This window comes from Haemaphysalis longicornis, unplaced genomic scaffold (assembly GCF_048455015.1).
Source record: "Haemaphysalis longicornis isolate Haplotype H1 unplaced genomic scaffold, Haemaphysalis longicornis Haplotype H1 scaffold_1, whole genome shotgun sequence".
Lineage (NCBI taxonomy): Eukaryota > Metazoa > Arthropoda > Arachnida > Ixodida > Ixodidae > Haemaphysalis > Haemaphysalis longicornis.
The window spans coordinates 286,706,085-286,721,960 of NW_027526203.1; the positions used below are offsets into that span (position 1 = coordinate 286,706,085).

General features: G+C 45.2%; 1 protein-coding gene across 1 annotated transcript in view; it reads left to right on the forward strand.

Moving 5' to 3' along the window:
- The first annotated feature begins 137 nt into the window (after positions 1-137).
- Jarid2 (Jumonji, AT rich interactive domain 2) overlaps positions 138-15,876 on the forward strand; it is a 128,374-nt gene continuing 112,635 nt past the window's right edge. The window contains exons 1-4 of the mRNA XM_077679379.1: positions 138-737; positions 10,784-10,971; positions 11,630-11,814; positions 14,382-14,668. Coding sequence (XP_077535505.1) covers positions 651-737; positions 10,784-10,971; positions 11,630-11,814; positions 14,382-14,668 — 747 coding nt within the window. The 5' untranslated portion in view covers positions 138-650. The remainder of the gene's footprint in view (positions 738-10,783; positions 10,972-11,629; positions 11,815-14,381; positions 14,669-15,876) is intronic.

Genomic DNA, 15,876 nt, shown 5'->3' on the forward strand with positions numbered 1-15,876 from the left:
ATTTACAAGCCAACAGCATCCAATACCCCCCAATAAGGATAAATGGGGCAGTGGAGATATATAAAATGTCAAATATTTGGGAAATTTTGTTATTAACGCTATTTAGGTAGAATAATTGCGTTGATAAAATACAAAAAGTAAAAACTGTTTAATAGCCGAAACAGCAGGATGCGAGTGAACTCTGCGCGCTCTGCGCGTCTCATCTGCCAACAAACGCGGCATCATGTCGCGCGTGTGGAGCGAGGCAAAATGTTGACTGTTTTGTTTTGGTTGGTCGTTCCGTTTCCCTCCGTCATGTGTAAGCTTGAAGCCTTGCGCGATCTCCAGGTTGTAACAATTTGCCAACGAAACTAATAGTCCCAGGAATGTCAGCAATGAGCACCGGAGCAGCTATGAAGTGGACAAGCTCGCCTGCCGCGAGCGGTGCGTGCGCGCGGTTTTTGCCTGAAGCGCTGGTTACACCACGTTTCTAAAACGCCATCGTCAGCAGTTTTCGAGAAGTTCACCTATTTTCGCCGTTATTCTGGCGTGATGGACGAGTCTTGCAATGCGCGTGGCCAAGGGAAGTATGCTCACGTGACAAGAGGACGCCTGGGAGAATCAACAAACGAGAGGAGTTCAAACAATGAAGTGAATGCGAAAGGTGAACGATGAAGTCTGCGTTCAAGGAACGGCAGCTGTCCGATTATTCGGCTATGTCGCAGCGACCTAAGCGCAATGCGTCTACGAAAGGACTGGTAAATATTTTTTCTTCATTTCCCAGGTCTGGGAATGTAGAACGCTTTTCCAAGAGCCGTCCTGCATTCCTAAGCCAGAAAAAAAAAAATAAACATTGCACGACCTTTTTTTCCGTCTGCATGGGTAAGCGCTTCGCTTAGGAGATGCGAGGCCTGCATTTGGTTTTTTCACTACGTTTTAATGACCACGAGACGGCGGAATACTGAATGTCTAAGCGGTGTTTTTATGTACTGTCTGCGATAGTGTATATATGCACACATAAACTGGCTTTTCAGCGTTGCCTTGCTTCCACTGTAGCAGCCGGAGTATATCACGCGGTTACCTTTGAGAATGTCTCGGGGACTAATTGTAAGTGGCTTAACATTCTGCGTGTCCGGTAAGGAGCAGTAAGTAGAGCTTGTCACTTTGCTATTTATGCAACCTCATGGTTGTGGCTTGGATGGCATGTTTTAAAGCACCGAATAAAAGGTGCACCCGCGCACTTGACGACTGGTTGTGTGTGCATGCACGTAGTGCAGTCCATGGGTAGCGTCTCTGTTGGCACTCTTCAGCCTGCATTGGTTCCATTATAACAAAGAAGGTGGAATTTTGTTGCAATCACTGCTATCTAACACTAAAAACGTATGTAACATCAACACTCCATTGCCCTGTTTTCAACTGCTACCAGTGGGCTCTGATGAGACTTGCTTCCACGTGCATAGGTGTTCTCTCTTGTAGAGCTCAAGATTACTGTTCCTCCCCACTTTCGTTGGGGTCCTTTCTCTCTTATTCCCCTATCTTTGCAGCACAGCCAAAACTCTTCCGTGGTAGTTTGGGATGTAACCATGAAGCAGTTATTATTGCTACCTCAGGCACTGCTAGTGATGTATTTCGACAAAGCAGCTGCCTCCACCTGCTGAGGTTCGCGTGTTGAACGGCGGTCTTACAAGAAGCAATTAGCTCTTTGGGAGGTGCTTCTGTTAAAGTGCACTTAGCACAAGAACATTACTTTGTTGCTGGTAATCTGATGTCAGGTGAGCATCCCCTTTGTTGCCTTTGACAAAGCTGACTGGGTAGTATAGTGACGACTGTTTGCTACACTTCGGATTGTTTTTCCAAGTGCTTGCAACAACCTGGTGCTGCGCATGAACTGTGTGGTTGTGTGCACGGAGGGGATTTTTCAATCGTGCTTGTATCACCCCATGGCAGTAGATGCGTGCATCTGCTACCATCACTTGGCTGATTCTTCTTGCTTCTTTCTGATCGGTCCCACTGATGAGTGGGTTAGCTAGAGGCGTGCTCATCGCACAGCACAGGTTTGCAGCTCAAGGATGAGCTAGCCAGTCTGAAAGCACAATGCCAGAAATACAAGTTACTGTGAAAATTTTGTGCAATTGTGGACTGCAGCAAAATCACTATACAAGATGGGCATTCCATTGAACCCATGCCTGCTTGTGATTCCCTGGTGGGTCACAATTCTGGCTACAGGGCTGCTGGTTGAGCCCACTGAGCCGTCCAATGAGCACGAAACTTACTTTCCTGAATAAACCTGAATTCACTACGCTCACTTATTGTAACCCCTTTTATTTTTTCTTAATGCAACAGTGACAAAAGAAAATCCAAAACGTGACTAGCCTGGTTAGGTGCAGTCGACTACGTAGATTTTTTTCTGTTTGGTTATGGTCTTGAATGCGGAGTTGTGAGCAGAACATGCCAGGAGAAACATATTACAATTAAACAGTGTTTTTCTGTTAAAGAAGAAGGTTCACATGCCTTTAAGAAGCAAGTGCATTGTTGTATTTCTGGTCCATGTATAGGTAACTTAAGTGTACATTTGACTGTTCTTTCTTTCGTTTTTGTCATTCAGTACACAAAATAGAGATTGCGTGGCACATAAGGACGACACACCGCCGTGTCATAGCAGAACCACGAATGACCATGCTGGCATTCAGGGCGTTGCACACCGCAGCCACTGCTCGGTATGGCTGTAAATACCTAGGTCGCTGCAGGGGTGTTCGCTGTAATTAAATGGGATGATTTTTTGCCAGACAGACTGGGCAGCATTTTTTAGTAGGGACACAAATGTAACGAAGGTGCGAAAGGGTGCAAGAGCACCAATGTTTTTTGATGTCGGAAAGGTGTGCAAAGACATTTCGTACAGCTGTGCTTATGGTTGAGCAAATGTGAAATGTAGTGGGCGTTGTAAGCGCAATTACAATCTGGTCTGCTACCATTTATTTTTACTGGTAACTGCTACTGCTGTAAAGTATTGATATATCAGGGTGCCATTATCAACACAAGTGGCCTGCCTGATATTGAAAACTAGCAGACGGAAGTGCGTGCATTTGTTTTATGGAAATGAGCTTTGCAAACTGAGCGTTTAGCTGAAGAAGATTGTCTGTGGGGAAGACCTTTTTTTATGTGCAGACTTAAAGGAGCCATGAAGAGAAAATGCAAGTTGGTTTTATTTGAAAGATTTCGTGTTTTATAGTGCCCCCCAGCGCTTGTCCGGATACAAACGGTGCTTTATTCACTGAGAAATTAAACAATTTAGGTTGAAATTTTGATTTTCCCGCTCAATCGTGTGTTTTCGTGGTCCCAAGTGACATAACAGGAACCGACCGCTCTGCAGCCTAGAGTACCTTCATTCACGCATCCGCCGTACAGGGTAGAGACACGTATACGCTGGCGCCGCCATTTTCGGTTGCTCGCTCGCCGCCGAAGCAAGTCATTGTGTCAAAACCGCGCTAAAATTATCGCCGCAACGCGGTTTACTGAAGAAGTTTGAATCATATTGTCTGTTTCGCGTTGCTAGGTCTCATGGGAAACGAAAAGAATAACGCGTTGAGCCCGTTGGCCCAATTGCGGCGGCACGGGACCGTTCAAAGGTTGTCTCCACCCTGTACAGCGGTGTTGGTTTGTTCCCGCGTTTCTTTACGTTCCGTAACCTAGATAGCGCCACCATACCGTGGCAAGTGTTTGGTTTGTTTTTGCCCGCATTTAAACCTGGCTTGTTTTTGTTCTGGGAGAAAATATTCGTTCCCTGAAACAGTGCTCGCTCGACAAATGGGGTCACGTAAGACACCGTTGCTTGCGTCAATCGGCCAGTGTTGTCTGAGACAACCCCAAGCCCCGTAGTGCTGTGCAGCTAAACCAAGCATGCTGTGCGCAGTACGAACAGCAGAACGCATCAGTACTTCTATGTTTACATGTGCTTTCGTAACTTCCACTGTTTGTCCCATCATTCTTATTGCTTTGTAAAGAATGTGCCCTAAATTTAAGCGCAAATCGCTCGTTCGTCTAGTTTGTAAGCTCTACCTAATTTGCGTCTGCTTCTGCCAGCCTCCGCCAATCGCAGAGCTTAGCTCATATGACATCATAGGTTCTGTTGCGGGAAATGAGCTGGTGGGTCGCATGACCTTTCCCGTTTTTCCTGATTATGTAGCTTATTTGAGCGAAGTTTACGTTAAAAGTGGTGTCAGTATGATTCTAACGAGACAATCTTTTGAATGAACCAAACTTGTGTTTTCTCTTCATGGCTCCTTTAAGTGCAAATTGTTTTGTTTTGTTTGGTGCATTGCACATGATCGACAAAAAGTGCAGTCAAGAAACTTTGGGACCGAACGAGTGTGATAATTAGACACCTTCTAATTTCCTCCTGAATCATTGGAAATAGTGCCACAGGCTGCCTCTGTCACTGGCATTGACAGGTAGTTCCTTTCTGACAACTTCGGTGGCTGCAGCAAATGATAGAAAACATGGATTGATGAAAATTTATGCAGTTCCAGGCTATCAACTTGCACAGCATTTAAAGTTGGCTTTGTTGAAAGCCCGCAATAGCCTTGAAATGTGAGCCTCCCTTTTTTTTTTTTTTTTTCCTTGGAATGGCTGAACAATATTTCAAACGCCGAAAAATAAACTACCATTGAACAGCAAATACGAAAAAAGAGACTCGTATTTGTTTGCCCGAGGTCCTGTCTTAGTCTTGCTCAAAACTGTAAAAAAATGGTTAGCCCTTGTGTCATAAATATGGGATGCGTAGAGTATTTACCATTGGCAAAGGGCACATTGCAGTTTCTCGGCCACTTCAATAGCTACCATATCGTTCCTCTCTTACTATATTATAAAATGCTTATTTATACCTGTGCTACACAGATTGGAATGCTTATGGTAGGAATATAAACAACCGTTTAATTCACTACGTGTATGCGCAGTTCAGCAAGCTCACAAGTCTTGAAAAGCTGACAGGAAGGGAAGTCATGGCTGCATCTTTCTTGTGCACAATTCACGCTTTTGTTTGCACAGTTGACGACACAACAATGGAAATGTGGCATCGCATAACGCTGCTTTTTCATTGTCCTTGCCGCCTTCGCCTCTGCCAACTCTCTGGCCACGCACTTGGGTCTGGAAGAGTGGCGCCACTATCTTGCGCAGTTTGTATAGCGAATGAAGGCACGCTACAAAATGCTTGCCTGCTTCGAAGTGTCAGGGCTAGAGATAGTGATGTGAGGCCTTTCTCATACGATAATAATGTCAAAAGTGCATTAATTTTTTAGGGTGCTTAGTCAAGGCATGTGATGCATCTACAGAGGAGCCAATGACTGATGAAAATTATCTTATTAACGTCTCCTGCACGTGTGCTGTCTGCGGATTTGGAACGAAATTGACTGAAGAATACTCCAGTTAAATTGTTGTGTATGTGTGGAGGGGGAAGGGGGGTCTTTGAAATGGAATACAAAATAGCCTTCTTCTTTTGCATCTGACCTTTTTTAATGGGGCTAGTGCCAGATGTTCACGTTGGGGAGCACACTTCGAAACAAAATGCATTGGTCTCTGCTTGAGCATGATGGTAGCAAGCAGCAGAAGCCAGTCAAAAAGAATTTCGTCAGATGCCCTGTAATTGCCCATGTGCCAGTCATATTCTGCGTTACTAGAAAGTAGACATTGATAAATTTGTACTAATAGAATAATAGCGGGCTCTCTTTAATTGTCAACCAAAAAATTTTTTTTTTTCGTTTATCGTTTTGTTTCGACTACAGTCAAACTTTGTGGATACATTTATCAGGGGACTGCGAAATAAAGACATGATCTGGGGAGGGGGGGCATGTTGTTCAACCATATATTGGAAAAAAGTTATAGTGGAACCAAGCTTTCACACCGTGACATCTGGTACAACGTAACAACCAGGAATGGATCAGCAGGATTCGACCATCTTCTGTTGAAAAATGTACCGGGTGCTATGGAAGTGCATGTGGCTAGCTTACACAAGGGCCCCGTGCACAGAGTTGCAGTTTGTGCGACAGTGTAGCCAAGCACGATGTGGTCGCAGGTCGTCGCACATGGCTGCACACAGATGGAGAGCACGAGGCACACTCTTTGGCACCTTGAATTCTCAGCAGCTGGCATGTGGGAAATGCAGCCCTAATGGAAAAAAAAAATGTTCCCACAAGAGCGCGCATTGGTTGCTGTGCCTGGCTTATGTCCGAAGGCCATCAGTGTGGGAAAAGGCCTGTTCTGGGCACTTCTGTACCTTCAGCCAGAGCCCACTGGTCTGTTTGGAGCGGGGAGAAGGGACTCGTTACCGTATTGCAACTCTTCCCTGGAGCTTTCACAAGTGCGGCAGCGATTCCAGCAGGGCAGCATGCAGGCTGTATCCTTGTTTTTGTGTGGAAGCATAAATGGAGGTTTGTTGGACAAAGTAAAATATAACATATTCTCGTATGGTAGCCAAATTTTGCACAACACATATTGCATCATCCTCTGTGCGAAAACACGTGTAAAAAAAGACAATGCACAAAACTACTGCAGGTTTCATTTAACAGCTGTCTGAAGGCAATCTATCGCTACATGCAACTAAAAATACTTGTAACTAGTTGTCTTTATTTGACCAAGAACTACAACTAAAAATATTGCACTGCAACATAAGACATTAAACAGGCCCTAGGGTAAGAAAAAAATGGGGAAGTCGAGAGGGCTTGTTCCTGTCCACATCTGCTGGTGTCTTCGTTGATGGTGTGCTATTGTCTCCGTTCTTCAACATCTGACCCGAAACACATTTGAGTGGCTCCATACATTGAAGAAGAGATGAAAGACCATCATCCATGTTGACTTGTCGGCTAGTGCAGTCTGGAAGGCAGGCTGTGAAAGGGCCACTCTTTGGCTGGTACATTGCCTGAAGGTGACAATATTTTTGGTTTGTTGTACAAGTGTGAGTTGGCACATAATTATGGCATACTTGCATTTCCATCATATAATCGTCAGCTGTTATGTAATAACCCAAAAGCCCCTTCTGGGTTGTTTTTTTCTTTGCCCCTTCTGGATAGGGGGAAAATAAATGATGATGATGATGATTATCTAACGTAGCAACATATTCCTAGCATTTCTGTATAGTTCAAATCCATGTGAGTGCAAAGGGAAGACCTTTAAAAGGATGAAAGAGTGCATCCTTGTTTTCAAAGCATTAATATTGTGCCTGAATTCTAAAAATGAGGTCATTTTTTTCCAGTAGTAGTTGATGTCTGGAGTTAGACAGTCGTGCAAATTGTGACTTATGGATTTTCATTTAAAAAACTGTTGGTGTATACTCGAAAAAGTTAGACAAAAGCTAATATGATCGAAGCAGACAGTAAAAAGAAAAAAAAAATTACTTTCTCTTTTTGGGTGCTTGGTCCTGAACAGCTCTGAACTAGACTGAAGAGTAGGGTGATGGGCACAAAGCCTGTAAAATTATTGATGTGAATGAATGACAAATGAAATGTGCACACAAAATTAGGAACTATAGTCTGGGAACAGCCATTTGGTTATGTGAGGGGCAAGTATGCACCTTATTCCTGTCATACATTCCAAACCATGTACCATATATTTGTACATGTGCAAGACATTTCTTGTCTGGTGTGTTTGCACCCCAATGCAATCAGCAGCTAGAAGAGGGAGAGAGAGAGAGGCTTTGTTCACGGCTGGGTCAGGGAGAGAGAGGGGGTGGTGGGCCTCCCTGACCTGTTGGGCCCTGGAGACGAGGGTGGTCTGGGTTGGGTCTCCAGGGTCGAGCTCCACAGGGCCTGTTGACGGGAGGTGCCAGAGTTAAGGGTTACGGCCTTTTTGAGATTCTCTTTTAAGGGCAGCAAGGTTTTGGCACCCAGTTATTTTTTGCTCATTTTCATCTTGTCAATAGACTGCAAATGGAACCCGTCACTAAACGTGAACACTAGTAGACGCTAATTTTATTTTGATGGACATCCGTAAAGTTAGAAGGGTGGTCTTTTATGCTAAGAGAAGCTGTATGGGTGGAACATTTCCTTAGGTATATAAAAAAAATTGTGAAGGTTTGTTTATTTTAGGTAAGGCTAATTTAACTAATTGAACATTGATAGATAATTGTTCAAGGAAGAAAGTTTCAAAGAATTAATAGCGACTGACCACTTTCCAGTACTGATCGACCTAGTAAGAAACCCATGCATGATACATCCTCATCGCTGAATCCCTCCCCATATTCCCTGCCTGTCACCACTTCCTCTTGCATGAAGGCCACGGAAGCTGGTGTGCATTACGGAAGCTAATCGGCTGCAAAAGAAGCACCTCTTTTTTTTTTTCTTTGTTACTTCCTAACTCACAGGCTTGTTGGTTGCATCATGCACAACCTCAAATATTTTGTTCCTTTCATTTGTATGATTTCTCTTCTTTTTCTGTGTGTGTGTGTGTGTGTGTGTGTGTGTGAGTGCACTGTGAGCTGTTCGAAGAGCATGGGGGAAAAATACCGTCACTAGGAAATCGATAGCAGCGTTGTCCAAGTAGCAAGCTTGTTCCAGTTTGTTCACATTACCTGTCCAGAATGGTGTGCTGGCAATGAGAGTAGCACATGAGCAGATTGCTCATGGAGAAAGATTCATTAGAGCATGAATATTAAGTGTGATGGCAGGTGTCTTCATAAATACCAGCACACACACACACTCGCACGCACGCACAAAGCCCCCTCCTGTATGTGGTAACATGCACTGTCCCTCTTGGAAAGGATGACAGTCCTGCTACCGCAGGGAGACAGTGGCATGCTATTCAGAAACTGAACAGCACTTGCGGGGTGCAATTCAACGAAAGCGCATTTATTCTACAGCAACTGGTGTGACCAAAGAGAGATGCCATTCACAGAGCCCTGTCTGGTGGTGATGGCGATGGGCATGCATGTGTGAACCATGCGAGCAAAGCACTAGCCCTGATGAGTGATGAGCATGTTGTTAAGGCTGCTGTGGTAACTTAGCTAGCTGACTTACGGCGATGGCAACAAAGTCGCCACATCGCAAGGAGCCGTGGCTGCTTGTGAATATGTTGGCGGGCACTGAGACACCGGGAGGTGTGCTGGCCAAGTTTGGGTACCTGTACTTGGGTAACAGGTGGAAACGGCCAGCAATAGCTGTCAAAGGAGCAAAGGAATCGGAAACAAGGGATTCACTGTCAGTGGCGAGCTGACACAAACAAGCTGGTAGCTGTATAGGAGCAGAAGTTTTGTAAACATCATTAGAAGTCTGGGATTCCAATTGCACCGGGCTTTCTTTCCATTGTGAGGTGACGGTGGCAAACAAATCACTGTCGGGTTGGGCACAGGACATCCCAGTGGGCAAAAACTGGAGGCGGCCAGTGTCAAAACAGCCGCAATCATAGAAGCAGGAATGGTGTTCAGCGCTTTTGTGTTAGCAGGAGCAGGGCTTCTTCTCTGCAGGCTGCACAGCAAATGCAACGTGATTGCTTTGTGTCCTTTGGACTCGGGCAGGATGCGGGGCATGCGATGGTATCAGATTACAACCGGACTAGAAAATGGAGTACTGTTAGGGCTTCCTCGAAAGTTCTGAGGAAGCAGGTTGTAGAATGTATGCAGCCTGGTGCCAGAGCATAGTGTGCAACAGGTAGCGAGATGTCAGTGGATTACATTGCAGAACACATGAATAATGTGCATTTGAACAAAAAACTCAACCTTTTACCTCCTGAGGTGCTCTGTGGCGCTTTCTAAAAGAAGTGTTTCATGACATCTGAAAAGGTTTGCAAAGCGAGTCCCCCCTCCCCTTTTTTCGTCCGCTGTGTGCATTGCTTCACAGCAAGAGCCGCTGCTTTGTGAGAGCAGATGGAAATTTGCTTCAGATGTTTACATTGAATGCAAGGCAGCATTCATTATAGAAACTTACACTCAGGCTCTTTGTAAAAATTTGGGGAGCACTGCTGACTTTGCTGGCACACTGCGCAAAGCAAGCGCTTTGCCTTGTAACGAAACTATTAATGCTTACACTAAGTATCAAAGCAAACCAGGCAAACTAAGTACGAAATCAGGTATGTCTGTCACCATTTTAAAAAATTAGTGTTGAAAAAAGTTGAACTTTTGACCTCCAGTAGTTGCAGCAGTTCTCAATTTCCGAAAGGAGGCTGCATGCAGGTGCCTCATTCAGAAATGGAGTTCTGTAACTTGTATGTGTGGAGTAACTCTGGGTAGAGGTAGCATTTCATCACTGAAAGGAAGCAGTTTTGGGAACTGCCAATCTCGTGGAACAATCAACCTTTTAGCGGCAGATAACTGTAGGCTACCAGTCATGGGCGTAGCCAGGGGGGTGTTTCGGTGTCAGGACCCCCCCCCCCCCTCCCCCCCTTCGAAATTTTCTGAGTGCTGCCTCCCTCTGGCCCCCTACCTGTCGTCCTTTTTAAAATCTATGCTATGTACAGACGGAATTGATATTCTATCGTGTAAACAAAAATAAGAGGGGTGTCGGTTTATTAAAGTAGAAAAATGGCTAAAATTTTGTTGAAGTGCCAGATCTCTCTCTCTCTCTCTCTCTCTCTATATATATATATATATACTGGTGCCTTAAAGATATTTCTGGTTGCACACTGCTACCAATACAATTAATCCTACCAGTGGCAATTAGGGCATTGAACAGCACCCTTGAGAGCGTCATCTGTGTTTCACACTGAAGCTGTTTCACTAATAAATTATGGTGACTTCAGTGTTGAAAGCTTATATTGATGATGGGGGTTATTCACCTGCATGATGGGGGGTGAAGTCGAGCTTGGTACGTTTCTATGCCCTCAGGGTTGCAGCAATGGCCTTCACTGGATGGAAGAGAAGCAACTCAAGAAGGCACTGTATGCTTCACTCAACGAAACCAAAAAGGCTCGATTACTGGACGAGAACACCTCGGAGGACAGCCGGGAGCAGACGCCCAAGGCTGCCACCAATGCTGTGGTGGCAAGCAAGCCAGCAGACAGCGATGCTAAGAGGTTGGGGGCCACTTTCAAGCTATCATATTCCTGTCTGCCCCCTGATATAGCCAACTCCCCCGTTCTCAGAGAACAGTTATGATGCTGTAAAAATAGCTATGGTGGCTTTTTTTTTAAAGGGACCGCCCCTTTTTGTTAAATATTAACGGCCACTGCAAAACCTCTTGTTTATCATTTTAGCAGCGCTTGCAGTTTCCTGTATTGTTGGAATAAAAAAGAGTGAGCCAAGAAATGGGCAAGCTTTAAGTTTCTTTACATAAATGATGGCATAATACTGCATTTTGCGAGTCTCTGTCTTAAAACGAGGGCCTTTATTTTGCAACATGCTTGGGGAGCATGCGTCGACAGTATTTTCAAGAGCTGAAGCGCACAAGCATCTCAATGCCTGGGCCCTTGTTAAAAACAGCCTGGAGTGAACAGGAGTCCTTGTGCAGCCAAGAGGTCCAAGGATTTGCTTAGCCCGTGGGGTTCTGTAGTAGCTCGTTCTAGGGTAATTAGAAATTTGATGTTTACTTGGCACATGTGTGACACAATTTTCAAGTGCCGAGCTGTCGGTTTCAGCTGTAGAACACCGACGAAATGGTTGCATTTTTACACGACAGGAGTATGGCTGCAGCGCGCTTGACTTCTGCAAAATGTGGCCGCTGCTTGCATGCAGGATAAAGGTGCATGCCCAGCGCAAATTTGCCCAAGGCTCCAACCCAAGCAGCCCTATGCCAACACCGGTCAAGCTCGTGCCCCCGTGCCGGGACCCGAGAGAGCCAGTGGGCCAGCCCTCAACGCTGCTGCCCTGCAGGCGGCGACCAAAGACGGAAGACTTCCTCACATTCCTCTGCCTTCGGGGTGAGTGGCACTGGAGGTTACGGGACCGTTTCCTCGGATAGTTGTGCACCGCTGCAGCCACAAGTCATGTCATTCATCCCCACTAATAAGCGAATTCGGGGGACTTGAAACACAGAAACACACTGAGAAAGGTGTGTCATTGTTGGGATTATATGCGCTAGGGTACGTTTCCTTTCTCTTTTCTTTTTTTCATGCTGTGTTGAGGATGGCAATTGCATTCCCGGTGGGGCGGGAAAATATTGTTGTCGTCAACTTTGAGGGAAGCTAGGTTTGTTCAAATAATGCATATTTTGACCTCAACTAGCCACTTGCAACGAAATGCTAAAAACGCTTAGCACTTGCCAGGGAGGTATCGGAAGCTCATTACCTGATGCTAATTCATGTGTATAAATGTTTTTAATTGTCAGGAACAAGGAACAGTCCAACCCACTTAAAACAATACTAATTATAGCAATATATAACAATGAAGAGTCGCATTACCATCAACTGTGTTATATGTTATATGCTAAAATAAACCGCTTATTACAATGGTCGTTTTCCAACCCACTTAAAACAATACTAGTTATAGCAATATATTGGATATAACAATGAACAGTCGCGTTACCATCAACTGTGCTATATGTTATATGCTAAAATAAACCGCTTATTACAATGGTCATTTTCCTTATTATTGGTTATAACAATTAAGCCTGACGGTATAAGCCTGTGTAAAATACAGTACTCGGAGATCTGTGAGAGGTAATGGGTGCATTGTGTGGGATCAGGCATGACTGTAAGCATGAAATAAGTTGCAGCATCTTCTATCTTTCCAACACTCAGCAAAACTGTTTGCCTTTTATGTTGCCATGCAATCTATGAAGTAAGGGACCTCCTGACTGCCCCTCTTACCTTCTGCTGTCAGCTGGCGCAGGAAATAAGAGGGGCAGGGGGCATCGCCGCAACCTATCTAGATTAAAATAAAGCTACCGTGGGGTAATGGCGATCCTCTAGGCTATCGTTGATTACCAATGTTAAAAAAAGGCTGCAAACAACACCACAAAGCATCTAAAGTCGAGGACTTGATGTGGAGACTTCCTTCCATGTGAAAGACAGTGGTCTTTCTTAGGGGCCCTGTGGAGTTGGTTGCCACGCGCATGGCTAAGTCTGGGCGGTCAACCGTGCAGTTACATTTCCATTTTGTAAATATTGGGTGAAAAACACTAAATGCTTACAAAAGCAACTTTTTCTGCCCAACCCTGCTGTACCAATTTGTAATTATAACAATGACTTTTTTGCGGCACTTATTGCTATAAGTGGTCAGACTGTATGTGGAACCAGGTGGTTATTGGAACTGGCATTTGATTTAACTTTTTTTTTTATCGATTGCTTTGTCAGCATTGCTTCCAGTTTTCTCTGTGTTTTAGTGCCGACTGAGTTTTATTCGAAGGCGGCATGCAGATTCTGGCAGTCTACTCCTTTCTAAAGGAAACCAAACTCCTTTCTAATGTTTAGTTTTGTCTAAAGATTATTTGTTCGTAGCAATTCCTTTAGCATGCCACGATTCTAGCACAGAATCAACAGAAAAGATGAACTCAACAAGGTTGTTGGGCCATGATATTAAAAACGATGCTAGGCCATCTGTTGCCACAGGGGAAACATCCTACAGCATTGGTGGGGTTTGCCGAAACAAAGCAAGCTAAAACCTCATCTGGGAATTAACGCACTGAGGTTGCACCTAGGTTGTAGCGCACATGATAGTAAAGGTCTCTGGCATTAATTAGGCCATCTGCAGTTCTCTAGTGTGCACACAGCATCATGTGGTACATAGTCATTTTTATTTTACACTTTTGCCAGAAAAATGACCACCACAGCCAGTATTCTATCTGCAACTCTGTGTCTAGAAGTAGGTAATAATATTATCACCGGGGTTTTCTCTCATTTGAGAACACTGTAGTGTTGTGTCTTTGCACCAAATGGTATTCAGGTGGCATATGGTTCATGGGACCCACAACAGATGACACCACAGCATCCTTGTGCGCAAGTGATATTCGCCGAATTAAAGGTTGTTATCAGCATATAGCCTGCGGTAGAAAAGCGTGCTCAGCCTGTGTTGCCAGGCTGGTGGCACGACAGAGACGGCATTACTTTTGATGGCACCAAAGTGCTAGCTTGGATTCATCTGAATGAAATTGTCCACAAGTCTGAAATGAGGAATAAATGCCACCATATTATGGTACTATGTATTCGACTTCCAATGGCATTAAGTGTACAGGGTTGTCATCATTTAGTGTGAAGTCAGGAGAATGTGCCCAGTGTTCAGAAGCGTTCGAGCCGCTGATGCTAACAAACTAATGTGCGGGCTGCTGCATGTTACTTTGGCAGCCTCAGAGTCGTGCAGCAGGTGGCACTTAGAGAGCCCTCTCTCCCAGCCTGCGTATCGCCAGCTTGTGCGGTGTGGAATGCAAAGCACGCACAGTGGTATTCTTGCTGCGGGTGGGCATTCCTGTGCATCCATACTGGTGGACTGGGGAGGACTTGGCACCGGGGGCGTTGGGCGATTGGTTGGCGGTGCGTGCATCTTGTTCCAGGTACGGCTGCCCTGCCCCCCGCACTGGATTTTATGAGCGGCACGGCGTTTCCTGGCTCATGTTCCTCCTCGGATCGGAGTAGCAGCCCTGATCTGGATGCTCCGGTGACATCGAATGGTGCCGAGTCAAAGGCCTCAGCTATGCAAGGGGCTCCCCAGGAGTCGCGCGTGGCCCAGCGTGCGACTGCACGGGGCCCCAAACAGGACCGACGGCTCCCTAGGCCAGAGGCCGGTGAGGAGAAGCACGGCAGCGAGCAGAGAGCCAGTCGGTCGGCCACTGCAGCGAGGGTGAGCAAGAAGCGAGCCTTGTCGTTCTTTCCCCCCCCTCCCCCCCCCCCCCCCTTTTTTTTTTTTTTTGCATGGGCATTTATGTGGCCAGCTATTGTTCTCCCGTAGCAGAGGGGGGACAAAAAAGACTGTTTTCTCGCCCCCGCAGCACACTTCCACCACCACAGGTGTGATCAAAATTATTGTTGGGCTATCAAAATTTTTATACCACTGGTTGGCAGGAGACAATTAGCATTGGCCTAAATGGTGACAACTACGTCCGTTTTGCACGTGGTTTGGTGTGTCTCACCATGACATTGTAAACAGCAGGTGTGCTAAGGCTCTTTTATTGCCATTTTCCATGCTGAAGCAGCTGCTTTGTGATTGAAAAATGTATGTATTACGGAGGAAAAAGAACAGTTTTGTCATTTGCCCAGCTTGCAAGCAAAAAAAAAAATGGGGGAGGTGGGGAAGCAAACATTTCTTCCAAAAGTAGAGATGGCATTGACTACCATGATCTCATTCTTGGTAGTCTTCAGATTTGTGATTTCATTGGTCTAGTAGACGTTCAGTCGGCATAGGTCAGCACATGGATACTGCCACCTGTGAAGAAAACAGCAGTTACTTATTTAGTTATACTGCTTAGAGAAAAGTGCACGTTGTGCAGATATTGCGGCCTGTCATAAGACAAAGCGAAGGACCATTTGGGGAAAGTCATCGAGGTACTTGTAGATTTCTGCATTGATACATGAATCTGTAATGTTTCCAGTAACTCTTAACACTTTACTTTACTTCTAACACTTTACTCAACTGTACACAGCTTTATTTAGGCTTTTCATGTTCTGTGAAAGGTTTTGTTCAGGCAGTTTTTACAAACCCGACTCCACTAAATGCTCACAGTAACTGTAAAAGTAGTGTCTACCAATATATCGGTCATCAAAAATGACAACACTGCCCATTTTCCATGACGCTACTGTAAAATTCTGGTAGCGTTCTGTAGGGCTTAGCCTAGCTCAAGGTGTTACATCCAGTGGCGTTCCAACTCTTTCACGAGTAAGGAGCAAGACACAGGCCCGCTTGTGTGTGTGTGTGTCAGGTGTTTTTTTGGTGTGTCGGGTGTTTTGGAATGCACGCAATCAGCCAAAGTTCCGCATACATTTTACATTTACAGCTCCCTGCCTCAGCGTTCCTTTCAGAAAAATCTGTGGCAAGTTCCACCAATCCTGTGC